This window comes from Colletotrichum aenigma (assembly GCF_013390185.1).
Source record: "Colletotrichum aenigma strain Cg56 chromosome Unknown KSG_Cg56_contig02, whole genome shotgun sequence".
Taxonomy (NCBI): Eukaryota; Fungi; Ascomycota; class Sordariomycetes; order Glomerellales; family Glomerellaceae; genus Colletotrichum; species Colletotrichum aenigma.
This window is the reverse complement of record NW_023500908.1, coordinates 2,950,207-2,977,375: the sequence shown is the minus strand read 5'-3', so window position 1 is coordinate 2,977,375 and position 27,169 is coordinate 2,950,207. Positions and strand designations below refer to the sequence as shown.

General features: G+C 55.7%; 9 protein-coding genes across 9 annotated transcripts; 4 read left to right on the top strand and 5 right to left on the bottom strand.

Moving 5' to 3' along the window:
• Positions 1–67: 67 nt before the first annotated feature.
• ydjP (AB hydrolase superfamily protein YdjP) lies at positions 68–1,009 on the bottom strand (the record flags this gene model as incomplete). Its single annotated transcript, XM_037318118.1, has 1 exon — positions 68–1,009. The coding sequence occupies one exon, from the start codon at positions 1,007–1,009 to the stop codon at positions 68–70; it is 942 nt and encodes a 313-aa protein (XP_037183017.1).
• Positions 1,010–2,163: 1,154 nt separating this feature from the next.
• CGCA056_v002860 (Retinol dehydrogenase 12) lies at positions 2,164–3,232 on the bottom strand (the record flags this gene model as incomplete). Its single annotated transcript, XM_037318117.1, has 2 exons — positions 2,164–2,798; positions 2,851–3,232. The coding sequence occupies 2 exons, from the start codon at positions 3,230–3,232 to the stop codon at positions 2,164–2,166; spliced, it is 1,017 nt and encodes a 338-aa protein (XP_037183018.1).
• A 3,691-nt stretch (positions 3,233–6,923) lies between these two features.
• On the top strand, positions 6,924–8,281 carry art1 (Arrestin family protein 1; the record flags this gene model as incomplete). Its single annotated transcript, XM_037318116.1, has 3 exons — positions 6,924–7,001; positions 7,096–7,980; positions 8,039–8,281. 3 exons carry the CDS (start codon positions 6,924–6,926, stop codon positions 8,279–8,281), a joined length of 1,206 nt encoding a protein of 401 aa, XP_037184060.1.
• A 1,189-nt stretch (positions 8,282–9,470) lies between these two features.
• Positions 9,471–10,677, bottom strand: CGCA056_v002858 (uncharacterized protein; the record flags this gene model as incomplete). Its single annotated transcript, XM_037318115.1, has 2 exons — positions 9,471–10,434; positions 10,496–10,677. The coding sequence occupies 2 exons, from the start codon at positions 10,675–10,677 to the stop codon at positions 9,471–9,473; spliced, it is 1,146 nt and encodes a 381-aa protein (XP_037184059.1).
• Positions 10,678–11,588: 911 nt separating this feature from the next.
• CGCA056_v002857 (putative calcium-binding protein) lies at positions 11,589–12,358 on the top strand (the record flags this gene model as incomplete). The annotated part of the gene is made up of 3 exons (XM_037318114.1): positions 11,589–11,706; positions 11,780–12,098; positions 12,196–12,358. 3 exons carry the CDS (start codon positions 11,589–11,591, stop codon positions 12,356–12,358), a joined length of 600 nt encoding a protein of 199 aa, XP_037184062.1.
• A 119-nt stretch (positions 12,359–12,477) lies between these two features.
• trm12 (tRNA wybutosine-synthesizing protein 2) lies at positions 12,478–13,557 on the bottom strand (the record flags this gene model as incomplete). The annotated part of the gene is made up of 1 exon (XM_037318113.1): positions 12,478–13,557. One exon carries the CDS (start codon positions 13,555–13,557, stop codon positions 12,478–12,480), a length of 1,080 nt encoding a protein of 359 aa, XP_037184061.1.
• Positions 13,558–14,066: 509 nt separating this feature from the next.
• On the top strand, positions 14,067–14,636 carry CGCA056_v002855 (uncharacterized protein; the record flags this gene model as incomplete). Its single annotated transcript, XM_037318112.1, has 1 exon — positions 14,067–14,636. The coding sequence occupies one exon, from the start codon at positions 14,067–14,069 to the stop codon at positions 14,634–14,636; it is 570 nt and encodes a 189-aa protein (XP_037184064.1).
• Positions 14,637–15,041: 405 nt separating this feature from the next.
• Positions 15,042–16,582, top strand: ZPR1 (Zinc finger protein ZPR1; the record flags this gene model as incomplete). Its single annotated transcript, XM_037318111.1, has 2 exons — positions 15,042–15,170; positions 15,233–16,582. 2 exons carry the CDS (start codon positions 15,042–15,044, stop codon positions 16,580–16,582), a joined length of 1,479 nt encoding a protein of 492 aa, XP_037184063.1.
• Positions 16,583–17,715: 1,133 nt separating this feature from the next.
• On the bottom strand, positions 17,716–20,731 carry CGCA056_v002853 (uncharacterized protein; the record flags this gene model as incomplete). The annotated part of the gene is made up of 2 exons (XM_037318110.1): positions 17,716–19,630; positions 20,640–20,731. 2 exons carry the CDS (start codon positions 20,729–20,731, stop codon positions 17,716–17,718), a joined length of 2,007 nt encoding a protein of 668 aa, XP_037184066.1.
• Positions 20,732–27,169: the final 6,438 nt, after the last annotated feature.

Below are 27,169 nucleotides of genomic sequence, written 5' to 3'. Positions count from 1 at the left end.
TTCATCCTGGACTTGTGCTGCAACTTTTGCGTGCGTGTGCATGATCCCCGCAGCCCATGAACTGGACTCAACGGGTGCACTGGTCGACAAACTCCCCAATCTCTTTGTTGAACTTCTCAGGCTCCTCGTAAAATAGCCAGTGCCCAGACTCATAGACAGACTCCTTCGCCAGACCAGGCCTGTTCTTCTCCACCCTCCTCACCGTCTCAAGCATACCCTCCAACGGGAAGCACCCAGACCGCCGTCCCGCCATCACCAGCGTCGGAACGCTAATCATCTCAATCGCCTCGCGGTGGTCGTACCGCGTGTGGTCGGCCAGCAACCTCGCCAGCCACGTCTGGTCGCAAAGAGCGCTGATACCCGTAAAGAAGTCCTCGTCCTCCTTCCTCTTCTCCGCCGAGATGTCGTCCTTGGGATCAGGCTTGGCACGGTACCCCAAGCACCCGTCCACGAGATCGACATGAGCCGCCTTGGACTCGTTGATCCAGAACTTCTGCGCGCCCAGCATGCTCTTCTCGTCGTAACAGCCCGTGTGCGCCTTGCTCTCGTCCCACCCATCAAACTCCGACCGGTCCTGCAGCGGCGCCTGGTCGACAAAGACGAAGCCCGCAAAGTCGGCGCAGCCGAACAGCTCCACGTACGTCCAGAGCACCGCGGCGCCGATGGAGCAGCCGGCGGGCACGATCTTGACCTGGGGCGCGGCGCGGCGGAGGTGGGCCACGAGGTTGTGCAGGTCGGCCGCGAGACGGGCTACATGGTACCCGCCTTTTGTGCGGTCGGACTTGCCGTGGCCGCGCATGTCCGGCGCGACGACCCAGAGGCCGCGGTCGATGAGCGGCTTGAAGTTGCGGTAGAAGTAGTCGCTAGAGCCGCTGAAGCCGTGCATGAGGAGGACGCACTGCGTGGCGGAGGCGGCGCCGGCGTCGGTGAGCGAGAGGGAGGACTGAAAGGCGAGTTTGCAGCCGTCGTTAGCGCCGCAGTGGGCGTAGTGCATGCCTGTGTTTGCCATGATTTCTTACGCCGTGATGAGTGTGATGAGATGGTGGGATGTGTTTGAGAGAAAAGAGAGGTTTATGTAAAGGGGTTTGATTAACAGGGTGAGAGGACGTCATGGCGATGGCGGGGACGTTTTCTGTTGGTGGGGCCGCTGCGGGTTGCGGGGGCGGAGGGGGACGGCGGGCCGTTCTAGCGGCGCCGATCCGGAATGACGCCGGTGGCTCCGATGTTGGCTTACTTTCTATCAAAATGTAGTCAAATTCGTCTCAGAGCGACACGCTTCTACGGATGTTATTGGAACGTTATTTCTAGATTGCCACGCGAAAGAACGTATGGTAGAAATCACTCTGTTTTCTAACATCTCTCTATCTGAGACACAACCATGAAGCAGTCGAAACAAACGCTCAGTTTCCGTAGCTTTGGTTGAGCAACACCACAATATTTGTATTCTCATTCATTTTCTGCTCACTTTTTGGCCTCATGACAATTCATTCATACATAGTGCACCACCTACAGCAAACGCCAACCATGAGCACCGTAGACCTTGATGACTGTCACCCACCCAGGCCGCCTGACGACGCCACACTACCTTTATCATTCTGAAATTTTCCAATGCTCTCACCGTCCGCCCCTCTAGCCGGCGGGGGGACACATGGGGCAGTGGTTTGAGTGCGCCTCTCTAGAGAGACGCCTCTTTCCCCTGTGCAAACTGGTTGCTTCACGAACATGAACACGTACGTCCAATGTGGCCTCTGCGTATGAATTACACCGATGACCCCGGTCTGTAGGGTTGGGTGTTCGTGGAGAAGCGAGTTTCATAGGACATGATGACTTGTCAGATCTGAACTTTTGCCATTTTTGTCCAGGTTCAGAGTTGATTCCGTACTGTCTTCTGGAGGCCGGACATTTTGACTGTGTTCGAATCTGGGTTGCCGTCTTTTTTTTTTTAGTTCTCAATCTTATTAGAACCTTGAGGGCCATGCTGTACTATGAACTGGTAATTTTGCCAAATCAAATTCGTTATGATCTCAACGAGAGAGGTCTTCCGCTACTAAGTCAACGCGGTAGACAATGTGCGTAAGATTCCTTTGAAATGCTGTCAATTTTGTTTGTGTATAAGAGACGCTGCGCCAGTTCTTTGTGCATGGCTTTTTATCTACCAGTCCCTTACGCGTCATCCTCAACGCCAACCAACTTCAGACTCTCAATCCAAAGCCTCTTCTCCGTTGGCGGGTCGTACGCCGCCGGGATGTAGCCCGGATCACTGGGCTTCACATCCGGAGCTGCCTGTTCCGCAACACTCACATCCTCCAGGTACTTTCCTCCCTGGCCCTCGAACTCCTTCGCCACGGCGGCCCACACCGACGTCGCCGCGCCCTGGGAGGTGCTTTTGAGGAATGCCTGCACTTCGGGCTTCTTCACCAGTTCCTGGAGATCGGGGGAATGGCGCTGCAAAGGCGTGACGATTCCGCCTGGGTGCAAGCTGAGGGCGTGGATACCTTTGGAACCGTAACGGCGGTCAAGCTCGTTGGCGAAGAGAATGTTGGCGAGCTTGGCCTGGCCGTAGGCAGCCCAGGGGTGGTACTCGGCCTTGCTGTCAAAGTTGAAGTCTTCGAATTGGATTCTGCCGTTGCGGTGGCCGGTGGAGGAGACGCTGACCACGCGGGAGTTGAACTCAGGCGTTGAGGCGGCAAGGAGGGCGGGCTTGAGGAGCTGGAAGAGGAGGAAGTGGCCCAGGTGGTTGGTGCCGAACTGAGTCTCAAAGCCGTCTACAGTCTTGCTTTTGGGGCAAGCCATGACGCCTGAATACGAGGTTAGAAAAAGATCCTGAATTTTATGCAAGGGATCACATACCGGCGTTGTTGATGAGCACATTCAGCTTGTCCGACTTGCTGAGGAATTCCTTGGCTCCCTGTCTTACACTCTCAAGAGAGCCGAGGTCCAGCTTGATGACCTCGACCTTGCCAGGCTTTCCGTCAGAGAGAATGTCCATGGCGACCTCCTCGCCCTTGGCGATATCACGGACGGTGATGTAGACATCGGCGCCCGTGACGTGCATAGCGCGGGCGGTCTCGGGGCCGAGGCCACCAGGGGAGCAGCCCGTCACGAGGACGACCTTACCAGCCCATTTTCCAACGAGGCCTTGGTCTTCGATGATTTTGATGGCTGTGGGACGGGCATCACCGGCACCGGTGATGTTCTTGTGTTCTTCGAGGTAGGGTGCGAGACGAGCCATTTTGCTGTGGGATGAGTGGAATGGTTTGGCAAAGGATGTTGATCTGGCGTTAATCCGATTGCAGGATGTTTGGATTCGAGTTGTTTGGGTTGATGCTCTGTGGATGTTGCGAAGGAAGGAAGCACTCATGCTGCTTAAATATCATGGAAGTTGCAGCACGACAGCTGAGGACGGACTTACACGACACGGGAAGCGGGGGAGGCGGCCGCATTCGCCGCACAATTCTGGGTATTCCCCATTGATATATGCAAGTTTCATGGAGCCAACGGACTTAAGCACTATCTCAGGCTGGGCCGTTCTGGTGTTTTGATTTAGAGTTAACACTTACGTGGGGTGGAATGTTTATGGCTGTAACCGCATGAAGCATCAATGATGTAGGTGGACCAGGGGGAAAAAGGCCATCTAAAAACCATGCTTACAAAGCCTCAGCAAGAGAAGCTGAGCGTCTGCTTGATAGCTCTATCTCTTCCTCAAGCGAAATCGCCTGGCTGCTAGGAATATCCGAGACAAGCAGCAGACGGAGCGTTCCAGACGCAGGAATCTGGCATGTTGTTCCGCCACGATTAGATCCCGATGCAAGATAGCGGATCAAGGGCGGACCCCGGGATGTACATAAGCTTAACGCAAGTGTATGTATGCGTCATGGAGAACTCCATCAGAGACTCTGAAGGGCAGATTGACGGAGGGCGCCTCGGGGTCCGTGATTGGACTTAACGGGGTGTGGGCTACCGGATGAGGTAATACTCGGAGTTAAGCCAGGCTTTAAGACGGAGGGCACGGTCCATCTAGCGGAAGGGAGAAACCTTGATGCCAGTCCACGCAATCGCACAATCAGATAGAGCACGTGACTGATGGGCCTATGGTTCGGTGCCGGTGGCTCGTGCACCAAGGCTCCACAGCCGGCCGATCTTCCATGTGCTCCGGGCCTTGGACGCTTGTCGCCTGAGGCCTGAGGTTGCAAGACTCGGCTCGATCCCGAGGCCTGTGAATTGCGATGGACCCAAGGAAGGCTGGCAAAGCTTACCCCTGCTCGACCTGCTGGTACTGGTGCTGTCCGGGGCAGAGACAAGGGCTGTGCAGGGCGAAGCTTCAGCGGCTCCAATTTCCAGGGACCACAGGCTAGTTTTTGCTAGCACCACGCGCCGTGGCCGGTCATCATCAGGCGACAGCCAGGGTGGTGAGCCGCTGTCAGAGGCATGCACCATGCTAACCAAAATTCGACAGCAACTCAACTCTCTGCGAATGCCATTTTGTTGGTGTTGAATCACTGTTTTGCAAGTCATGTTGGCAACTGGTTTCAAGCGACCAAGCACCAAGTGCTGGAGACGTTTGCGCGCAGCTGGTGCGACTCGACTCTCCAGACGTTGAAACACCACCCACGGCGGCTGTTAATCTCCACGGTGGTTCAAGTGCTTACTTACTGCTTGCACCATGATGCTGAGCCTGCAAGTGCAAGGAAGCACTTTTGGAGTCGTCAGTCAATTTCGTTTTCGCACCGGTCGGCGGACTCAGCATTGGCGCTCCCACGAGTGTGGAATATTCCACGCTCAAAACGGCGCCCATGGCCGACGGCAAGAAAACACAACGGGCAAACATGGCATCGGCAGGACCAGAAATACCGGATGCCACATGGATGGCGATGGCCAAATCCCATCCCAATAATGCCCATGTTTCAGCAACGGGCCAAGGAAGTTGCTGCCCTGAGTGCAGTGCACGGCGTCCATGCCCTGCTACGTCCCAAGTGCTAGCTACCGCAAAGAGCGCACCGAGGTAACGTTAGACTCTTGGAAGCAAGCGTCTTGTTGGAGGTTTCCCCGCAGCTGCCCACCACTACGGCCCCTTCGTCCCAGCAATTAACTCCCTCTGCCAACCTTGAAGGCTGGCCGCTTGCTAGGTAGGTACCTGGTTCGGACCCCCATTCCCAGCACCCGCTTCCCGGTCACGGCCGCTAATCCGAGTCAAATCAAAACAGACGATCCGGAAAGCAAGCTTCATCATTGCGTGTGACGGGCAATGTTGCTGTTGCTATTGCTGTTGCTGGTGTCGTCGTCCGCGTCCATGTCCACGTCCCCTCCGCCGTTGGACATCTGTTGTCCGTTGTCGGTCAATAATCAAAACCAAAACACACGCGCAAAGCTCCATCCTGCTCTGCTGCTCAGACACACTGCGAACCGACACGCAAGCCATCACGACGCCGGCCCCCAACTCTCAACTCTGGCATCTCTGGCTCTTGTTTCCCGAAGGTCCTGGGTTTGGAGCAGAGGAGGGGCTGTACCTAGCTTGTACCGATCCTTTTGCTCTCTCTCGCTACCAACTACCCCCGGCAGCCCAGCCCACACTCAGCGGCTGAGCATCAGGCAACCCAATCACCTCCAACGTCGACACACCAGAAGCTGAAGCAGATTCCACAAGTCGCAAGCAGCCACTGTTCTGTTGGGGGCTTTGCCTTGCCCTGCTGCTGTGGGAGGTGTTGTTGGTAGTGTGTGCTGTGTCGTGTGTGTACGGCCCTGCACAGCAGTACATCAGCGTTACTCCCCCTCCGCACATGAATTGCAGACGATACATCCCAATACAAGTTGAAAGTACTTGGGCCCTTCGAAGCTGAGTGTGCGCCCAGCACCTCTTCAAAGGAAAAGAAAGAGACGGAAAACCACAGGAACAAAAAGGTCACGAACCAAGAAGAGGCAGAACCAGACCCGAGAGAGATCGATCAAGGGACCGTGTATCCCGCATCAAACCCCCGTCGGGTCAGGATCAAGTCCCTCCCACCTCCTCCCGGTCAGGTCTAGGTCTCTTCTCTCTCCACCGCACCCTCAACCGCCAAGCTGCAAGTGCCACTTGCACGACTCCATTCGCAATCCACATCCACCACCTCCCTCGCCCTCTCTCTCTCTCTCTACCTTACACATACATACAAACACCCTGCCGCCAGCCAACAGCTCCGGCAGCGACAGCCTCCCTGGCCTGATCTGAGTCTGACTGACGAGCCTTGCCTGCTGCTGCCACCGCATGGGAGTCCAGCTGCTGCGTCTGCTTATGGACTTGGGAAGATCGATGCAGAAGCGAAAATAAGCTGCATCAGCCCGAACTGCAACCACTCAGAGCTACCCTACCTTGCTCACGTTCTCGAGGTACACAACTTCCACCACCTTGGGTGATCCGGAGGCCGTTCCTCTGAGTTGTTCTTCTCTTCCATTGCCTGCCATCCCGCCCCGCCCACCTCTCTCGCATCTCACACACGCTACTCTCTCCAGCAACCCGTCCGCCGGCCACATCTTCGCACCGTTGCGGGACAGGGCGCCGCTCCTCCAAACCACCCCCGAACCTTTGCGCCCATTCTCGTCATCGCCGCCTATTTCCTCGACTGGGCTGCGCGCTACCTCGATCATCCCCACAACGCCCCTCGAACGCCCAACACAGGCCAAAAACCCGACTGTCAATCCGTCCATGTAATGCCGCCGCTTGGCCTTGCGCTCTGCTGTTCCTGCACGTCCCCGACAGCTTGGACAAACTGCAACTGTCTCGACCCCACATCCACCACCAGGCGGCAACGCGCGCAGCGCCTAAGACGCACGACTGCCGCCCAGACACACATGAGAACCTCACCTCCATCATCCGCCAAACCCCCTCGTCACCACTCCCCCGCCGCCGACAAGAGACACCTCGATCCAGATCTGGCGATTCTGCCAGCATGGCCGCCTTTGTGAGGGTTTCCGGTCCCCCCAACAGCAGCTTTCTCGTAGGCTATCCTGGCATCTCCGCGACGCTGGTACGTTGTTCCTCCACTCCGTGATGACGTCGGGAGGCTGGTGTCTCCAGTCCGATGCGCCTGCTTACTGACACAACCCCGCCTCGCGATACAGCCCCGAGTCGAAGGCAAAGTCGAAATCCGTCCATCCCAGGGCTATTCCATGCCCGTCGCCATCTCCCTAGTGCGCATATGCTTACAGCGACGAGAGACGATACACCCCGCTGCCGAGAATGTCGCGAAACGACACCTTGGTACCCCGAGAAGGGAGACGACAGACGTGGTCGGTAAGGAGCTTCTGCTCTTTCGGTGCCAGTCAGGGAAGGAGGCCGAGAGCGTCATCGCAATGGATCTGCCATTCGTCCTGTTCATACCATTCGGAAGAGGCGGCGAGGAGACGAACCGACGAATACCCCCAGCCTCCCTACAACTACCTAGCCGAACGGCCGAAACATACTACGAGCTTGTTGTGACAGTACAACAAGGCCACACGTTACAGAACAAATACTCTTTCCCCATACCGCTGCAGCGATACGATACATTGTCGACCTTTGGCATGTACAACAAGCCCGAATCTCGACAAGTCAGCGATGCGAGCGTCGTCACGCTGGGAATATCAGTCCCCAAGTGGAGCTACGGACCGCTCGATCCAATAACAGTGTATATCAAGCTAGTACCGAACCCCGACTGGATGAAGAAAGCGTTAAAGGTTACGATTCAGAAGATCACCGTCGCCATCGAGGAGGAAATTACGTACAACCCGGAGGGAGACGAGCCGTCGAAGAAGATCAACAAAATTGCGAAGAACCAACAGGTTGTGAATACGAGAATGCCAGAGGCTGGATACGCCACGAACCTTGGTCTGGTTTTCCCCTCCAAGGACCTACGCGACCCTGACGGCATCATTCGGCGAGGGAAGCCCGCCTTTCCGCTATACGAGGTCACCTCTTTCACGACAAGTTCAACATTATACAAGATTGAATTTTTCTTAACTGTCAAGGTAGGACATGAATTTTTAGTTCCCTTCCTGCTACTGGTATACTCACAAAATTCCGTAGGCACAACTAAGCTCCACGAGGGATCTTACCGTGAGGCAACCACTTGTCATTTGCCCCATGGACCAGCAAGCGTGTAAAGAGGAAATGGACGCCATCGAACAGGCCGCCAAGGATGCATCGCATGTCGACCCCAACAACCCGATGTTGCCAGCGCGAGCGATTGTACTTGCGAACGACCGGGAATCGCTCAAAACCCTCGGCCTCTGTTTGGTTGCAGGGCAGAAGAAGCCGTTGATCGAGTGAAGAGTGCCTGACGAAAAAGGAGTGCGAAAACGGACTGTGTGGCGTGCATCCTGGCGCTGGGCTGCAGGGTATACAGCCGGCCGTATTGCGGCGGCTGGCAAGCGACAGCCGGCTTTTTTGGCTGATAACATCAGCCCTCAGATCCAAGCCGGATACGTGAGTCACGGCCCATGAGAGAAACGACTTGTGGTCAAGACGTCGTCTGGACAAGAGCTGTGCCGCGAAGAAGGATCTGAGTGATTGGGAACGAGATGGTTGAGGGACAACACCGACGACCCTCGGCGAACGGTGTCTTGTTTTAATCTGATGACTTGCGCGTCGGCGTTTGACAGCGCGGTTTAATCGGCGGAGTGGCATCATCACGGCATGGCGTTGGCGGGGTGTTCCGGCTGAAGGATACTTGCTTGGGAGACCAACGAAACGGGGTCTTTCAGCATTTTGGCGGAGCGCGTTTGGACACGTTTTATGAGATGACGACCTGGCCAGGGGCGGTTTTGCGAGTTGCAACAGAAAGGGCAGATGGCTTGTTTTACGATGTACATATTAAACACAAATGAGAGTTGTAAAAGAGACGCAGCTTGGGGTGAAGATCTCACCCCACTTGAGCCATCATACTTGCGACAACAAGTGAGCTTAGCTTGAGCTTATTTTGAAGGCCATCGAAACAAGCCAATATGCTGCTACGAGGACACATTAAGACTGGTGAATCGCATATGAACCCCATCTTCTGAAAGACGACTCGAGCCCGAAGCATTTCTATGCATGTTACTGCGGCACGCAGAGGCGGAAGCTATTTTTACGGAGGGAAAGGGGAAGCATTGGATGTGGAGGAGGCCCGCTCCAACGCAGGTCCGGGCCTGCGCCCCTCTTTGCGGAAAAGGGTGGAGGTCGGCTGCTCGTATGGGCGATGCTGGGGAGGATGCCGGGTGCTTATTCGGGGTATCCGTATACGAGCTGCCAGTCCTGTGGAACATGTCATGAGGAGGAGGATATGGTGACCGGTGGCATCGCTACTAATCTTTATGCCGTGAGCTTCACACAATTCAAGACAGAAGTTGCCTTCATTTAGCTTCATTCTGAGTCGTGGAATGTCTAAGGACACTCCGTGATATGTCTTTCAATTAATAGGCGGCTTCGTTACTCTAGAGAAGATGCTTTGATAGAGTCGTCTTCATCGCGCTGGTCGCCCCTAGCCATCCACCTCCATCTCGTCAGCACCCTCCTTCTCCATAATGTCAATGCGCCTGAGAATGCTCTCCTTCCATATCCTGTAGTCCCTCCGCTTCTTCTCACTCAAAAAGTCGTACCGGTCTTGGAACATCGTATCCGCCCTTCGGACCGGTGCCGTCTTGTACGAATCGTTCTTCTCGCCCCCTCGGCTCTCCGCAATCGCATTCCTCGCCTCGATCACATCGCCCAGACTGCGGTACCAATCCGCCTCCAACCAGCCCCGGTCTCCGACCTCTTTCAGGGCAACGTCAAACTCCTTAGGCTTGACCGGCGCCCATCCCTCCCACGCCTCGTCGTCGTCCAGACCCCTGGCGTCAACCTCCTCCCTTGCCTTCTCCAAGAGCCCCATGATGAGTTTCCTCGTCGGCACGTACGACTCACGGTCAATGTCCTCACCGCCCGCCAGCTTCTTCACCTGCTGCGTGACGAAGAAGAAGACCGCTCCGCACAGCGCGGCGAGGTTCTCCCGCACCCAGCCGTCGCGCGTGCGCAGCCCGCCGGGGACGACGATGTACTCCATGCCCGCGAGCATCGTCGGCGCCAGGTGCGCCTGCTTCGCCTCTTTGCACATGTACCGGATCGTCGGCTGGATCCAGAAGTGCAGCCCGGACTTGTCGGACGGGAAGGCGGCCTTGCCGGTGGACTTTGACGGCGTGGCATTCGGGTTCGCGCCGGCGCCGGCGGCCGGGGAGCGGAAGTTGGAGAGGGAGCGGTCTTTGTTGGGGGTCGGGCGGTGCGGCGTGCGGACGGGCGAGTCGACGCCGTGGCGTTGCCTGGTGCGCGGGGTGCCGTTCTTGCCGGGGGTGCGGTTGAGGGCGGAGTTGGGGAGGATGTTGTCGAGGTGGGCGTAGAGGCGTTTGTAGATTCTTGGAGGGATCGGGGGGCGGGGCTCGATTGGTGGGAGGTTTAGTGTGATTTTGAGTCTGGAAGGCGATGTTAGTTAACCCTGCAATTGAGCGGTGCAGTTGAGGAGAGGAGGCATACCTGTCGCAAGCAATGTTGGCGCAGGCGTATAAGCGGCCAATTTCTTCGTCTGCCTTTAGCGTGCTTGCACGATGCCGCGATTGGGCGAGCAGGGAGCCGGCCAGCTCGACCAACGACGGAGGCAGAGCTGGGCCATGTTGTGGCATCAACGAGAGCAGAGTCTGCTCTATTGATCTGTTCATGGCGATGGCTTCAGGTCGGGTGCGACCCGGGTTTGTGGGTGGGTGGTTGACGAGGTTGCGCCAGACGCGTCGTGACGCGCCGTGAGATCGGACCCTGAATCCCTCGGTTCTCAGGACAAAGCTTTCGTCCTGGCTTTCTGGACGAGATCGATGGTTGTTTCGGGATCTTTAACGCGTGTAGCCGCCAACGTTGAGTATCGTTTCGAATGTGCTATGCAACAAAGAAAGCTTTGAAGGGCATTAAAAAAAAGTTGACAAGGAAGTCTGAAGTTTGCTAGTGTATCCGCAGCGTAAAGTAGAGAAACGGGAATGTTGCGTCACCGGGAAGCTTAATTGGCACGCGGCCGCCGCAGAATTTAGCACAGCTGCTGCTGGCTCTTCCCGCCTCCCACCCCAAAGCCGCTGCCCAAGAGTCCAGAACCTCCCAAACGTCGTGGGGCCCCCTGTCAATCGCCGATCCTTGCATCTGTCCCGGCCCCCGAAGAGACGGGACGCCTCACCTCACCCACCCACCACCCCCTGAGTTGGAACGCGCAGCTTGGGGAGCCTTTGGGGGAAGGGGAAAAGCCATTGGCAGACGCCACCTGTTCCTCCGATTCTTCCATTTTCCCCATTACACACCCCCCAAGAAAGAAAAAAAGCCAGCATTCCTGTACCCGTCGTCGCGCGCCTCCAGCAGGACCTTTACCCCGGCCATTGAAGTATTCCTGTGTTAGATCTAAGATCTTTGAGTTTCTGCGGTTTAGCCTTTCCGACCTCGGGATTTCGAACTGCCCCCACCCGCCGTTCAGTTGTGTATATTTGTTCTCTCTGCGCAAACGCCCGACCTCCTCGAGCTTCCTCGCCCCCGAAACTTTGGAGAGTTCTCGACTCTGGAGATATCACCAACAGCAACAAAACAAAACGAAAAGATGCGTACAATCAACCTCGCGATCTTGGCGCTCGCCAGTCGAGCTCTGGCGCATGGCGACCACAGCCAGAAGCCGATGGTAGACGAGCACGCCGACTGGATGACAAAACACATGGCTGGTAGGTTATCAACGGCGCAATCACTTTTCAACTGGCGGAACTTTCGCTAACAAGATTCCCTTTGCTTGAATAGAGGAACATCACATGGAGGGCTGGGACTCGGCCTCCTTCTTTACCCTGCACGACTACAACAGCGACGGCGTGTGGCAAGGCGACGAGATCCTCCGCACCTACGGCCTCTTCGACGACTCAAACCACCACGTATCCGAAGAGAAGCGCTTCGAGATCCTGCACGAGCTGATGCTGTTGCTCGATCACAACCAGGACGGCCACGTCGACCGCCAGGAGTGGAACGACTTCACCAGCGCGGGCAAGACATTGCCGGACGTCGGGATGGGACCGGGACACCACGGCGACGACGAGTACGAGTACGAGATCCATCACTGGGAGAAGTGAGTTTTTTACCACACCGCCACAACAAGAAGCCCGCCTCCGGTTGCCGGGTTACGGGCGAAGCGAAGAAGAGAGCTGACAGGGGACGTGACGCAGATACCACGACGAAAACACCAAGCTCGAGGACCTGACCCACCCCGAAGACATTGAGCACTTCAAGAAGCACGAGCAGATGGAGGACGAGCAGGAGAGGTTAGAGCAGCTGGACCACATGGCCGTTGTTGAGGCCAACATCCCGCAAAAGTTCAGGCGGTTATAGCGTCGTCTCTGAGACGGCGGGGAGGGAGCGGGCTGACCATGACGGGGGCAAGGAGGACGAAGGTGACGAATTGAACGAAGAGCAAAAGAAGTACTTTTGACGATGTCCATGTAACAACACTACCTATCAGGCCGGGAGTCCGGGCTTGTAATGTACACATCAAAGACGCAGTGCCATACATCGGGCGCGTACGTCTTGACTAATTCCACATGCTCAACCGCCGCCGTTCGTCTGTCTTCTGGGTTTGCCGCCGCGAAGCTGTCGTAGAGGCGCTGGATCTCGGCGCGGCGAGCTTCAATGTCGTTTACGCCGACGTTCTCGTGGAGATGGGCCCAGCCGCGGCATTCCTCTTTTGGCAGCATTTCCCAGGCGGCTTGCCATATGGGTTCGCTGGTGGGGAGCAAGCCGCCGTTGATGTGGAGGATGTTGTCGAGTGTAGAGACCCATTTCTCTGACGAGCGCATCTCCTGAATCCTGCGGGCGGCTTGCTGATTGTCCTGGAGAAGGACGACAATCTGTTCGTCCCCTGTCAGGAGCTGTTGGGCAGGCAATTGAAGTTCGGCGCCTTGTATCACTTTCACAGTCCAGCCGTTGGCTATCGCGCCGCGGCGCAGAGCTTCGACGCTCCATGGGTTGAGCTCCCAGCAGAGGACCTTCATGTCGAGCTTCGCGTACGAGAAAGTGAAGTACCCGATGCCTGCGTATAGATCAACAGCCCAGAAGTCGTGAGCGGGTTTTGACAAAGTGCGCGTAGGCTGTTCATTGGCGTTCCTGTGGAAATCGAGCAGGCGGGCTTTCTCTTTGATGTTGCCGCGGCTGAACATTGTATACCGAGGAGCCCATGTCTGGTGTATGCCGTTCTGTTTGGTAGACACCCAGAAGGCTGCGTCAAAGTCCTCCGGCAAAGGATTCGGTGTCTGGACAGAGGGTCCAAAGTCTCCTTGGAGGATCTTCAGTCCGCTTGGAGATCTGAGTATGTTTTCGCCGTCATCTTCAGACGCGCCTTCCGATTGTGAGTCCTTTTGCGGAGGGATGCCTTCGTTCACAGCAAGGTGGGTTACTTTGCCAACCCCTGTGTTGGAAATCTTGTGGAGGACTGCTTCCCAGAGCTCATGAAGTTTCTCATCGCTGATATCTGGATGGCTCAATATTGAGGGCCAGGACCCCTTGCTGAAGCTGCCGCTCGGAAGAAGGACCATTGGGTTGTAAGTGGTGTAACGCTTTGGAGTTTGTTCACTCAGAAGAGTTTCGAGGTCATCTTGGCTGCTCCATTGTTGTGCTTGGGATGGCAGGGAATTGAGCCATGATCTGGCGGCTGAGATGATCGGGTTTTCTGGCTTTGGTTTCTTGCCTCGCGGCTTATGCGCTTGTGGTGATTTAGTGGACGCCATTCCTCTTTGTTGGCATTGTAACAATTGCAGAGTTGCTCCCAGAGTTATCTGAATCTGACAACAGCAAAGCTGTGTAGAAATAAGAAGATTAGATATGTTGTCGACAGTCTCACCAACTTCCATGGATGTGGGCGAGCGTATTTTCAGACGACAATTACAGGGGGTTGCAACGACCTGGACCCCTGTTTGGCACCCTGAGGTCCGCTAACCTCAAGTGGGGCACCATCAAACCGATGTCGACGGGACGCTCATGGCATTCTGCAACTTCATCATCTTTTGCTTTCTTCTCACACCGAAATAGACCGGCAGAAGCGACAATGGACACGTTACCCGCTCACCTGAACTTCCTGAACGATGCAGCCCATCTTCTGCGGGCGTCGGCCCCCGAAACGTCGGCCCATCTCATGAGCCACCACAACGAACTCATGTTCCTCAACGACGTCGAGCAGAACGATGTCCGCAGACAACACGTCTGCGGCGCGTGTGGTCACATCATGATCCCCGGGCAAGGAACCACTCTCAAGATGGAAACCGAGAGGGCTCTGAGGAAGAAGCGGCGCGCGGTCAAGGCGACAGACTCCAAGGTTAAGGATGAGCCTACGCGGTCAGGGATGCGCAAGCTTTTCGCCTGCGGGAACTGCAACAACACCACCAAGATCTCCTTGCCTCCCGCGCCACCGGTTGTGAGACGTCGAGTAAAGTCTGAGAAACTCCCTCCCAAGGGTCAGCATGTTGCGGCAGCCGAGGCGGCAAAGCCTGCATCGGCTAACTCGAGCAGCAAGAAGCGCGCAAAGAACCGAAAAGCCGGGCTGCAAGCTCTGCTCAGCCAAGCCAAGACTTCATCCTCCAGCGGCAGGAGTCTGAGTCTTGCCGACTTTGCGCGATGAGCAAAACTTTATCAGTCATCTAGAGTGCAAACAAGCCATAGCATACGACTTTTCCAACCAGGTCCTTCGAGCAGCCCTCGGGTTGCGTCGCGGCACGCGCCCACATGACAAACCAGCCTGCAGCCAGCGGTGGCGGGCTATCCTCGGGAATATTCTCGAAGCTCTCTCAAGGCAAAAGGACCCGCACAATGACACACAGCGTGCAGGGTTGCAGCGGCATTGCCCCTCCAAAAATTTCAAGACCCCGCCATCGTCCATCCCACCGAGTCACTTTGCGCCCGACATCAAAAAGTTGCCCTCCCAGCGATAAAAAAGGAAGAAGGCACCCCGCGCAGTGCAAGACACCAACGAGAAACACACAGATAGAGGACTTGCGCATATTTTCTATCACAAAAATCAGTCACCATGGCTGCCCCCGAGTCAAAGACGACGCCGTCGGACTTCTTCCAGGCCATCGGCGACAAGGTCGCTGGCGACGATGACCAGAAGGTCGTCGAAGAGATTGAGTCTCTCTGCATGAACTGCGGAAAGAATGTACGTCCATCCTCGCTCCCCAGACCTTCGAATAGTGTAACAGTAAACTTACTATCTCCCAGGGCAACACCAGACTTCTGCTTACCTCGATCCCCTACTTCCGCGAAATCATCCTCATGTCCTTCTCCTGCGAAGAGTGCGGCTTCGCCAACAGCGAAGTCCAGCCCGCCGGCTCCATCCAGCCCAAGGGCACATACTACGAGCTCCGTCTGACCGCCATGGAGGACTTTGGCCGTCAGGTCGTCAAGTCCGACACCGCCACCGTCAAGTTCATCGAGCTCGACCTCGAGGTCCCCGCCGGCAAGGGCCAGCTTACAAATGTCGAGGGTCTTCTCTCCACAATCATCAACGACCTCGAGTTCGGCCAGGAGGCCCGCAAGGAGCAGATGCCCGAGGTCTACCCCAAGATCGCTGAGATCATCGCGAAGGGCCGCGCCATGCTCGACGGCTCCTCCTTCCCCTTCCGTGTCACCGTCGACGACCCCGCCGGCAACTCCTTCATCACCCCCGATCTCAAGGACGGTGTCGGCAAGTGGGAGAAGCACGAGTACCTCCGCACCCCCGAGCAGAACGAGGCTCTCGGCATCTCCGCCGCCCAGGCTGAGGCCGCCGCCGCCGCTGCCAACCCCGGCCTTACCGCCGAGGGCGACATCATCCCCAACGAGGTTTACAGCTTCCCCGCCACCTGCCCGGGCTGCATGCACCCCTGCACCACCCACATGAAGATGGTCGACATCCCTCACTTCAAGCAGGTCGTCCTCATGTCCACCGTCTGCGATGACTGCGGCTACCGCTCCAACGACGTCAAGACGGGCGGCGAGATCCCCGAGAAGGGCGAGAAGATCGTCATCTCCATCTCCAACGGCGCCGTCGACCTCGCCCGCGACATTCTCAAGTCCGAGACCTGCGCACTCGAGTGCCCGGAGCTCAACCTTTCCGTCAACCCCGGCACCCTCGGCGGCCGCTTCACCACCATCGAGGGCCTCCTTACCCAGGTCCGCGACGACCTTCGCAGCCAAATCTTCGAGGCCAACGGCAGCTCTGGCTCCAGCGGAGGTGACTCCCTCATTCCCGAGGAGAAGGCCAAGTGGGAGGAGTTCTTCGGCGGCCTCGATGCCGCCATCAACGGCGAGCGCCCCTTCACCATCATCCTCACCGACCCCCTCGCCAGCAGCTTCGTCCAGCCGCTCGTCGACCCCCCCGCCCCGGACCCGCAGATCAAGCGCGAGTACTACAACCGCACGGACGAGGAGGAGGAGGAGCTCGGCCTGAAGGACATGAAGGTCGAGGGCTACGAGGAGGACGCCGCCGCCGATGCTGCTGCTGCTGCTGCTGCTTCCGCGGAGAAGACGGAAGAAGAGAAAAAAGGTGCTGAGTTTGACAAGATCCTGGATGCCAACATGGGCAGGTGACGCAAAAAAAACCGCTGAATCTTTGAATTCTGACTTTATGACTTTTTCTTCATTTAGGAGCCAAGAGGGAGCTTCAGGACGCGTTTGGATTCCAGGGCGGTGACGACGGCGGCGAGCATGGGATTAAAAAGTCACGTACATGATGATGATACCTACGCATAGACAGGCGGGCAGGGTTTTACTTATTACGTAAAGAATTGATTTGAGGAGGTTATGATCATTCAACAGATGGCCACTTTGCTACCCATTGTGTTGTGAGATGCGGGAAATTGCCCGAGTTGCCGCGAGTCACGTTGGTTATGAGTATGGATGCCGCAGAGTTTCACGACTCAGTCAATCGCTACACAACGAGGTTTATCTTGACATCACCTCTTTACTGCGTTTTGCCTTGCTCAGAACTGGGAGGGCTAGAAACATGCTCACCATCTTGACGTCACCTTACAGACAACAGTACAACACAACAATTCCGTGCGAATTCCATATTTATTGCAAGTGCAAACTAGCGAACGCTGACCGCTGACCGGGTTCCGCTATTTCCCCTCCTTCCCCGTGTCCTTCATGTGCCCATCCAGACTTGAAAAGTCGCGACACTTTTGGTCTCCCATAGGTTCCCCTGCCCCCTTTCCCTAGAGGTATCCATTCTGAAGTAAAAGCAACGTGATGTGAATCCATTATTGGTGTCGGGGGGCTCGCCTCCGGACAACAAGAAAACTGCGCTGATCAGGGCAGAGAGAAGATTGCGATAAGTGAAAGAGAAAGAAAGAAAAACAACCACTTCCGCTGGTACAATCGCCCCTCTTCTCCTACAGGCGATCGTCGCTAGTATTTCGCGCGAATGAGGACGATAGGAAAAGAAAGAATACTTTTGTCGCGCCGAGAGTGATACCTGGCGACTGATACACACACGCAAAGACGTCGGTGCTATTAGGGTAAAGAAAAGTTGAGAGGGGTATAGTAGGAAAGAACCGCGGTCGCCCGAGCCTCGCTTCTTGTGTTGCGAGGGAAACCAAAACACACATAGAAAATCCCCAGTGCCATGTTCCGATAGTCCGAGATGAGGTCCGTCAACAGGCCCATCGAGTGCCGCCGAAATGGGAAGGAAAAAAAAGGTTGTATAGTACAGTCCCAACTCCTCAGAAGAAGCTGGGCTTCGTGAGCACGCGGTACTCGACGTAGTCTTCGCCGTCGATGCTGATGATGGTGCCCTGCGACACGAGCTTGCCGACAAACGGCCCGTTCTGCTTGCGTTCATACTTGATTCCGGCGTAGAACTTGGTCTCTTCGCCTTGAACCCTGCTGCGGTGCTCCTCCTGGCTGGCCCAGACCTTGTTGAGACGCTGCATCTCGTCGCGTTCGTGGAAAAGACTGCTCATGCGCTGACCATTGCCATTGGGCACAGGCATCTTGGGCATGGCCTGAGGCGGGACCTGCGGGGGCGCGAGGACGGGCTGGGGCACCGCAGCCTGTTGAGCTACGGCAGCGGCCATGGCGGCATCGCGATCGGCATTGAATCGCTCGGTGCGCATCTGGGCAGCCTCAATTCGGGCAATCTCGCGACGAGCGCTAGCATCGATCTTATTTTGTTGAGCGACCGGTGTGCGGGACGATTGTCGAATCTCGAGGTCGGGGAGGGAATGGCGAACGCCTCCTGGTCCAGTCCTACGGCTCTGGCGCAGTTCCTGGGGCACTTCGGGCTTCGTGTCTAGTGACTCGACGTCCTCCTCGGGCTGGGGAACGATCTGGGCGGGAATGACCTGCTGCATACCGGGCTTGTATCCTTGGGCGACGCGAGCCTGAGCCTCCAAGACCGCCTGCGTTTCATTCCTGGCACGATCATCCGGTGCCTCGCCCTGGTCAATTTGCCATTGGCGAACACGGCAATACTCCTTGACCTCGGCGCGGGACAGGTTCTTCAGATGGGGCTCCAGCTCGACCTCTTCCCAGTGAATCCACAAAGCGCCTGCGCCAACGGGGAAGTTTCCGTCAACGAAACGCTTGTCGCGGGTCTCGCGGGCGACCTTGACGCGGAACATGTCGTTCTGGCCGAGGATACCGTAGACCGCGTGACGGTTAATCGGGTCTGCCTCACTGGACCCCTTCCAGAAGCCAACTATGATTCTGGTGGGTCTGGTTCCCATCAGAGGGTCGAACTGAGGTGTCGGAATAATCTCACGCGTCGGTTGGGGCTGGACAGGTCCCCCGCTAATCGTGCCGATACCACTGCCAGTGCGACGGCGTTTCGAATCCGGACGGGACGAGCTGACTGCGTGATCAGGAATATCGGCCCCATAAGCGATAGCAGGTGCAAGCTGGCCCTCCGGAGGTGGGTTCTCCTCAACTCGGCGAACGGCCTCCTTAGCGGCCGCCTTCTCCGCTTCATCCCGTGCTTCCTCCGTCTCGTCGAACGCGTCTGTCCGAAGCTTGACGTACTCCTTGACTTGATGATGATCCAAACCTACGAGGTGGTCGGCGAACACCACGCGTTCAAAGGTAACCCAGCTACCGCCAGGACCGGGGGGAAGGGGGTATTCGAGATTGGAGACGGGGGAGCCGAATCTGGTGTTTTGCTGAATGCGAGTGCGGAGACGATCGCGGACATCGATGAAGCCAATGACCGCATGCTTTCCCTTTGGGTCGGGGACGGGGGAATCTCGCCAGTAACCGAGGATAACGCCCTTCACGCCACCGAGTCCATGTCTCCGGGGCTTCGTTGCTCTGGGAGTGCCTTCCTTCTCGGAGATGAGGCTGCTCTCCATCTTATCTTCGGCCAGATCATTGAAGACAGACGCACGCTTGCGCTTGGGGTAATGCGACACAACAGGCTCGTCCTCAACGTCAGCCATGTTTTCGTCCTCAGGTTCTGACACGACGCGAAGTGGCGACGACTTGGGGGCACCGTTACGGTTGCCGACAACAATCTCGTCTTCCAGAGCGCGTTCGTTGCTTCCCGACACCGGACTCATGTTTTCCGGAGGTGGCGTAAGGTCATCATCGTTGGCAGTGTCGTCATCATCCAACATGGGAGGTTTAACGCCATTGGTACTAGGCCTGTCCGTTGTTAGTATGAGCCATAAGCATGAAGAAAATATATTGGGCGGGCTGAGTGAGATATGCTGAAACTCAAATCTTGTGGACGCACTGGCGACACAAAGACTTTCAGAGTCAAGGGATATGGAGACTCAGATGAGTTATGGCCTGATGACGACACGAAATGCCGCTCAACTCTGCAGGCGCCAAGAGCTGTGGGCGAGGCCGTACTGGCATGTGACTCGGCGAGAACAGCAACCAAGAAGTCACATTGCGACTTGAGCCAGCCAACCCACAACTGAGTCGCGAGCACGATTGTTGGTGACTGACCTGGATGGCCCTGATGGCTCCCCTGGCGGACTCTCGTGGGTCTCATTCTTGACAACTGGGTTTAGGTTGGCTGAACCCTTGTCCCGGGATTGGCGCAGCATCATTGCACCAGGGTATATGGCTTGAGGGAGTAGACAAAACAAAGGACAATATATTGATACAGGGAGCCAACAAAGGGAAAACAATGGGCATTGAGTTTTTGACAGACTCAAAGCTTGAGATGGTGTTTGGGTGGCGGGCTGACGACAGCTTGGGTTGAGGTGGTTGATTGATTGGAGGGGTTGTTGAATTAAGGGAGGGGTCGTGCTGGGTAGAGACGAGAGAGGCTGACGTTTGGCAGGATTTTTTTTTTGGCAGCCTAAGGTAGCGTAGTGGCCTGGACTAAAAGTGGCCAAGGGGGGAAGGAGCGACTCTCGAGGGTGAAGTTGGCGCATAGCCATGCCACTAAGCAAGGAGGGCAAAGAAGAGTGGGAAGCCAGATGAGGTTGCCAATGCAACTCGGTGGTTCCCCAAGTCAAAGGACAAGCAAGGGCAGGTGAGATGAACCAGTGTATGACTTCACCACTGGTCCAAGCGTGGCGGTCGGCCTCCTTCAGCATAAGGGGGGATGGAGGGAGGGAATAAAGCAACTTGAGAGAGGCAACTTGCCATCTGATGAAGCAAGGCAGGGAAGGGAAGAGAATCAAAAAGAGCAACTCACTCAGTTGTAGGAGTCTCGGCAACAGGAGTCTGCTGTTGCGGCTCTGAGGGGGCCACGGAGGGCTGCTTCGTCTCGACCTCGGTCGTCTCCATTGCAGTGCTGTTGGGCGCTGCTGGAGGCAGGCTGCGGTCGGGCGATGGAGGAGTGAGTTCCGCCAGAGTTTCTGAGGGGCGGCGCTCGTGCGGCCGCGATCAATTGCGATAAAGTCGTAGTTGGCTCTTGCAGAGCGATGAAGAGTCCGTCGTCAGCCCGTCTGCTGCGATGGAAGGCGCGGTTGTGGTGGTGAAGGTTGGTCGGTTGAGGCGTTGTTGAGCCGTGGACTGTGTGTAGGAGGCAAGGTGTGTGTGTGAGTGAGTGAATGCGTGCGTGCGTGCGTGCGTGTGGTGTGGTGTGTGGTGTGGTCTGGTGTGGTTTAGGGATTGGTATGATGTGGTGTGGGTTTGTGTAAAAAGGGCAAAAAGACTACCTTTAGGGGGGGATGGTCGGTAGTCGTAGTCTGTTGGTGAATGACGGTTCGATTGGTCTTGCCTGGTCGGGGGGACGCGGTTCGTGTTTGAGGCCAAGATTGAATGTGACCGGGGGAAGTGGAGACTTTGGGCTGGCGTTATTGTGTAATGGAGGATGTAAGAGGGCAAGGTAAGGCGAAGGGCGCGCTTCTGAGAATGAGGTGTGTGGTGGTGGAGGAAGAAGAGGGAGAGTGAATGAGAGAGAGATGGGTTCAGGTTGGCCGTTGACCGTGTTACGTCCCGGTTCCTGATTGAGAAAGCACCTCAGAGAGCAGCCAATGCCAAGCAAAAGGCGAGTCCAGTCAGTTCAGCCAGTTCAGGGCGAGAGGCGATGCGATGCGATGCGCTGGGCAGCGAGTCCCAGTTTTTTTTTTTGGTTTTTTTTTTGGCAGTAAGGTAAAGTCTCCAGTCGCTGACACTGTAGTGACTGCTGCCACCCAGTCAAGGAATGGCGTCGAGACGAGACAGAGACTTGTCCGTCGACCTGCAGCAGGTGAGATGGACTTGGTCCAGTATTCGCATGTAACAATGTCGCAAGGTACCGACGCCGTATGTCGCAAAGCACGGACGCTGCTGACAATGGCGCGGCCTTAAGAGATAAACAAGCCCTCCGGCGCGCGGTAAACGAAATGAGGCCGTCTTCAGCGGAGCTAACTGCCGCTGCTGTTCCGCGGAACTGCCCAGTTGGCGATGGAGTCGAAAATGTCACGGAAGAGTTGGCGGAGTCAGAGAGTCCGACCTGAGCTGAGCATGCGCAGGTTTGGTTTGCGTATGTGTGGTTGGTGTAAGAGGGAAAATGTGAGTGCAGGAGGCCGGGTGGTGGACGGCGCACATGTAGACTGACTGACTTTCACGTCTGTCTTGTGCTGTTCGTGTGCAAACCCCAGTCAAGGGATACAGTAGTCTGGGCGGTAAGGTAGAGTGGAAAGTATAAGGCAGATAGATGCCGATTTGGGTTCAGTCCATCCAGTGTTGGGTAAGGGCAAGGCAAGCAGAGCAGCCCACGGGTTGACAGACGAATGTTTGTTACCTTACTTGGAGGGAAGGAAACAAAATTGGGGGCCCGTGTTCACAACAGAGATGTGAAAGGGACGGGATGGGATGGGGGAAAGTCTAGTGAATGTGAGCAATAAACCTAACTGCCTCTGCATCTGCCCGGGAATGCGAAGGAATGGGGAAAGCCCGAGAGTTCACACTGCACGGCATCAATCAACCGTCATGCAATTCGAGGAATTTTCTCATCACCACCAAGTCTAGTCTGTGTGGGCGTCCACCTCTGGCAGATAGAGAGGATAAGGTGAGGCAAGCAAGGCAAGGTACAGACAATCGTCCAAGGGTGAGAGACAGGTTTTAGTTCCCCCCAAGGGAGGCGAGGCCAACCAGAGTTGCCATTCAACGCGATGCATTTCGGCCCTGGTTCCAGTTTAGTGACTCTGGCAGGCTAAAAGTACGAGAGTACTTCCCAAAGTACGGATGATACTAAGGCCGGGGGGTACTTCCGTTCTCACTCACTCACCCACTAGCATGTACCGCCCAAGCTCCTTCCCCCCAACTTCTATCATGTGCATGGGTGCCACGACGGATGAGGTAGTCATTCCCACTCGTTGCCATTTCTTCTCATTCTCACTACGGCAGACCCAGCCAGCTGGATCGGATTGACAAGCCAGGTGCAGGCCACGTCTCCTTGCTCTGATGCTCTGATGAGCTGCATGCCCAGATCTGCTGCGAAGGTCATATGACTGACTCCCCAAGACTCATTTTCTCTGACATCGCCATCGACATGGACACCTCAGGCACACGTCTCCTGTCAACCTTCTCTGTCCTTCTCTTTCTCTCTGTCAAGTTGATCAACTGCGCATGCACCCTGTACCACCTCGTGTAAAACCCAATCAATCCCAGTCCGAGTTGCGACCTAGCGTCCTCTACCGCCTCTCGTCTGGTTTGGTTTGGTTTGGTATCATTCTCAGGCGGGGGTGCTCGCTGGCCAGGGGGTACAGACAGAGAGATAAACGCCCTGGCGTAATCGGCTGTTTGGCAATTGGATGGCGAGATAAAGTGCCAGTGCCATATCCTGCGTGCCAGAGGCCAAAGGTACCTTGTGTGTTTACGTTGTGTAAGGCAAGGCCAGGCCCTTCATTAATAAAACTACGAATAGGAGGTACACCTGTCCCAGGTACATTCAATGCTTTGATTACATTGCATCTATTCTTACAGAGGACGCTTCACTTCGCACTTTGGGTTCAGTTGGCTTGTCCGCATCCAGTCCGTCTATGAGCAATGTCCCAACTCAAATTCATCGCCGTTGTTGCTCTTGTGAAGAAAAAAGGTTGGGCACTGCCGGCCTCAACCCGAAGCCTACTGCGCACTACGGATACAGTCTCCATGCCCCTCTCCGATTCCTACCCTGCTTCCGAGAGTATCGTATCTAGCGCTATCACCCTCATATGCTCGCCCATCTCAGTGCTTGTTGTATCGGTATCTCTGACATGTACATGCGTACCTGACTAAAAAAAGTACATTATCTGATATTATTACTGCAACAGCCTGGGCTAGCACAACCTAAGACAACCCGGGCGACAGCCAACAAACGCATTTCTTGTCATGTCGGCCCACCCCTGCCTGTTTTGGCCCTCTGTTTCTCACTTCTCTCTCACCTGCTGTTTCTTGGCTGGACGTGAGGATCCGAACGGGGCAATCGCAATCAGTTCCTTACAACACGCAACAGGGCCCTCTTGAGCCGACGGCAACTTTGCCCGGTTCAACGAAGCAATCGACGCAACTGCAACCGCCGCGCCCTCAACAGCCGTGCCACACACAGTCTCCAAAACAAAAATCTCACAACAACTGGATGGGTTGGTTCTGACTGCTTCTGTTCTTCACCATCATCGTTTCGCATCCGTTTTCGGGTTACGCCAATCTCGGCTTGAGCGGCCTACCAGAGAAAGGGAAAAAACGCATCAGCTCCCATTTCCGTCCATTTGCCCCCCATGGTCCCCTCCCTCCTCCTCACCCCCCTTCCTTATCACCGATCGTGTCTGATGCCATGTAAGAAAAAAATTCGGCCATCGCCAAATCCAGGATCAGTGGGATGGGACTTTGGGAATTGCGATGACGAGTCCAACCTGGATCTCCGACCCAGGCCCCATGTCCCACGTTGTAACTAATAATATTATTACTTTACCGGTGGATCTCCGGTTCAGACGCTGCATCAGCGCATCTGCAATCGCATCATCGCCGGGGGTCCCGTTCTGTTCTTTTACCCTCGGTCGAAAGAGAGAAAAAAAGACACACAGAAGAAACTGCACCCACCCCAGCTTCAAACTCGCCGTAGCATTGCTAATAAGCATGTCATGCCAACCCTCTTTTTCTCGCCGAGCAAGCTGAGTCGCTCGGCGCAACTCCCGTTCGTTGCTTGCTTCTCCCGCCGCCGCGCCCAATCTCCAACGCATCCAAAACAAACGGGAAAGAGGGGCGGAATCCTGCACATCCTCTGTAGGCGGTTATTTCTTCATAAAAAAGCATTGTTGGCAAACGGGCGGATCTGCAATCCCTCAACTCGAAACGCAGCCAGCGACCATATCAAGAAACTCCCGAAACTAGGAAGCATGATGTAGTAAGATCACTGATTGGACACCCAACGGTCCATCAGCATTGTCTGCATTATTCCCCCCTTCATCTTCTGCCGGGCAACGTTGTTTCCACGGCGCGGTTACTGTCTTGGGTTCAAGTCAGCAACTGAGGCCGAGAATACATGCCGGAGGCAGGCTCCAAAAACTCCACCCCCTTCCCTCCGCCAAGACCACTTGTTCCATCCTGTTTCTGTCGCTGTAAATTAGGCCTGTGCCAGGTGATTGACTGTGTCCCGCCGGCCTCTGCCGCCCCGCGCTTTCCGTGCAACGCCGCAGAGGCCGGGAAGGCCCAAGTTTGACTCCAAAGTATATGGGGGTTGCAGAGCGGCCTTTCAGGCCGCCATAGAAGCAACTCTATCCAGAGCGCTTTATTTTAGCGCATCAGAGGGCTTTACTGCGGCGAAACTCGAATTTGAAGGGCTTCTCTATTCGTTCCTGACACTGCCAGCCCGGTATTACAGCGCGAGCGCAGTAGCCGCCCTGCGCAGGCGGAGTGCCCCCGCCGGCCCACCCGCCCGACGACACTCACTACTGACACCGCCGGCAAGGGCTCCCTTGATGGGCACCTCTATCGCCGCCGGAAAGCAAGGCAGCATGCCAGAGTGGTTAATGGGTAAGACTTGAATTAGTAATCAGTTCCTATCTTATGACTTCGGTCGCGCAGGTTCGAACCCTGCTGCTGTCGCAATACATTTTTTCTTGCTGAGAAGAACAATTGTTTTGCTTCCTGGCGCAACACGACTCGCTCCGACCAGTGCTTTCGTTCCACATCTTGGTTGGAAATGCAACAGCTGCCTGAATGCTTGCTTGTACGATCGATCAACAGGTTCACAACCTTTTCTCTTCACTTGGAAAAAAAGAGAAAAACGGCTGTCTCGTTTGGTTATGAAGCTTGCCTGTAAGTGATAATAGACCCGAAGCATAACTCTGCTAGTGGCGAGTCCCAACCAACCAACCATCCACGTTGGAAACGAGATAACAGTTCTTCGGTGATAATGATGCGACGCCACATCATACAGCCAGCAAAGCCATCTCTGACTTCCATGAAGCGGTGTGTGTTGGGTGCCTGTATTCGTTCATGTGCGGACGCCGCTGATATGCCGTCGCACTGAGGCGGCGCAGCGACAAGGGATAGGCGACCGTACCCGACCCCGGCCAGGCTCTTCGATTCATCCATCTTACTGACTTAATTGCAGCCGCACAGCACAGTACCTTTTCAGGTTGACTTGTATTGGTTCAGAGTTGCAGACGCCAGAAACCTCCAACGCAAGTACTGAGTACCCGGGCGGCAGAGAGCTCGTTCCCAACTTCCAACAGCAAGGGAAACTCAAAAATCAATCAAAACAAGCCCAGTCCCGTCCTGTCCACTGAGGAACTGCTGCACTAGAGAACCAACACACTCGCGCACCCTTGTCGCCGCCGATGGGAATCGTCACCTGAGGAGGGACTTTGGTGGTCTCGTCTCCACGGCTTCCGGTCCCCTTTTCCATGCTACGGAAGCTGATTAGATGCAACTCGATAGCAGCTCATCAGCAACTCACCATTGCCTGCGTCACCCTGATTGAACGTGTCATGCCATATCGAACGTTGCAGAGCGGACCACGGAGCATTCACTGTACGGTCCAAGGGCATAGAGCAGAAAGAGATGCCCGCATCCCCTCACCTGAAATCCAATCTCTCTCTCGCCAGTCATCAATCAACTTTTTTGACTAACCTGAACCCGGAAACTCGCGCCCAGAGACTCGCACCCTGGATTGGCTGCCAACCTAAACCAAAAAGGATACGATTGCGTGCCCTCTCACACCCCTGCAGCCCAATTATTTTCTCCCAAATATTTTTTTCCCTCATCCTGCTCTGCTCCTGCCAACTCCTCCCTTCGATCGCGCCTCATTTTTTCCTAGTGACTTTTTTTCCATGTGACTGCGAACAGAAGTCCCCCCTCCCCACCCCGTCATGCAACCCTGTTTGCTCTGAGAGGCTCTCGGCATGGGCTGCAACTGATTTGCTGTGCAGTGAACCAGCCCAGCCGTGCAATTCATTTATCCGCGCAACGTTCTCGTTTGTATGAGTGGCTTCAAAGTAAGATTGTATGCCGTCGAAACTTACGTTTGCTTCCTTCCTGATTGGCGTCTCATCGCATCTGACACACCCACCACCACCCCCTGCAACTCGATGCGTTTTGACAGGCAGCGCGCATTCACTCCCACGGCACTTGAGACCCCTTCAGGAAAGTGGCGAGCAGGGCCGGCGGGATAGTTGGTTTAGCTTAGCTACAGAACACACAAGACATGATTCTTTTCCAGAGTTCTGCTTGATTTAGATTGCGAAGACGGTTTGGCCAAGACTTGCTGCGCGCCGCGGCAGAAGGCAGGTGAAACTTGTGATTTATGCCAAA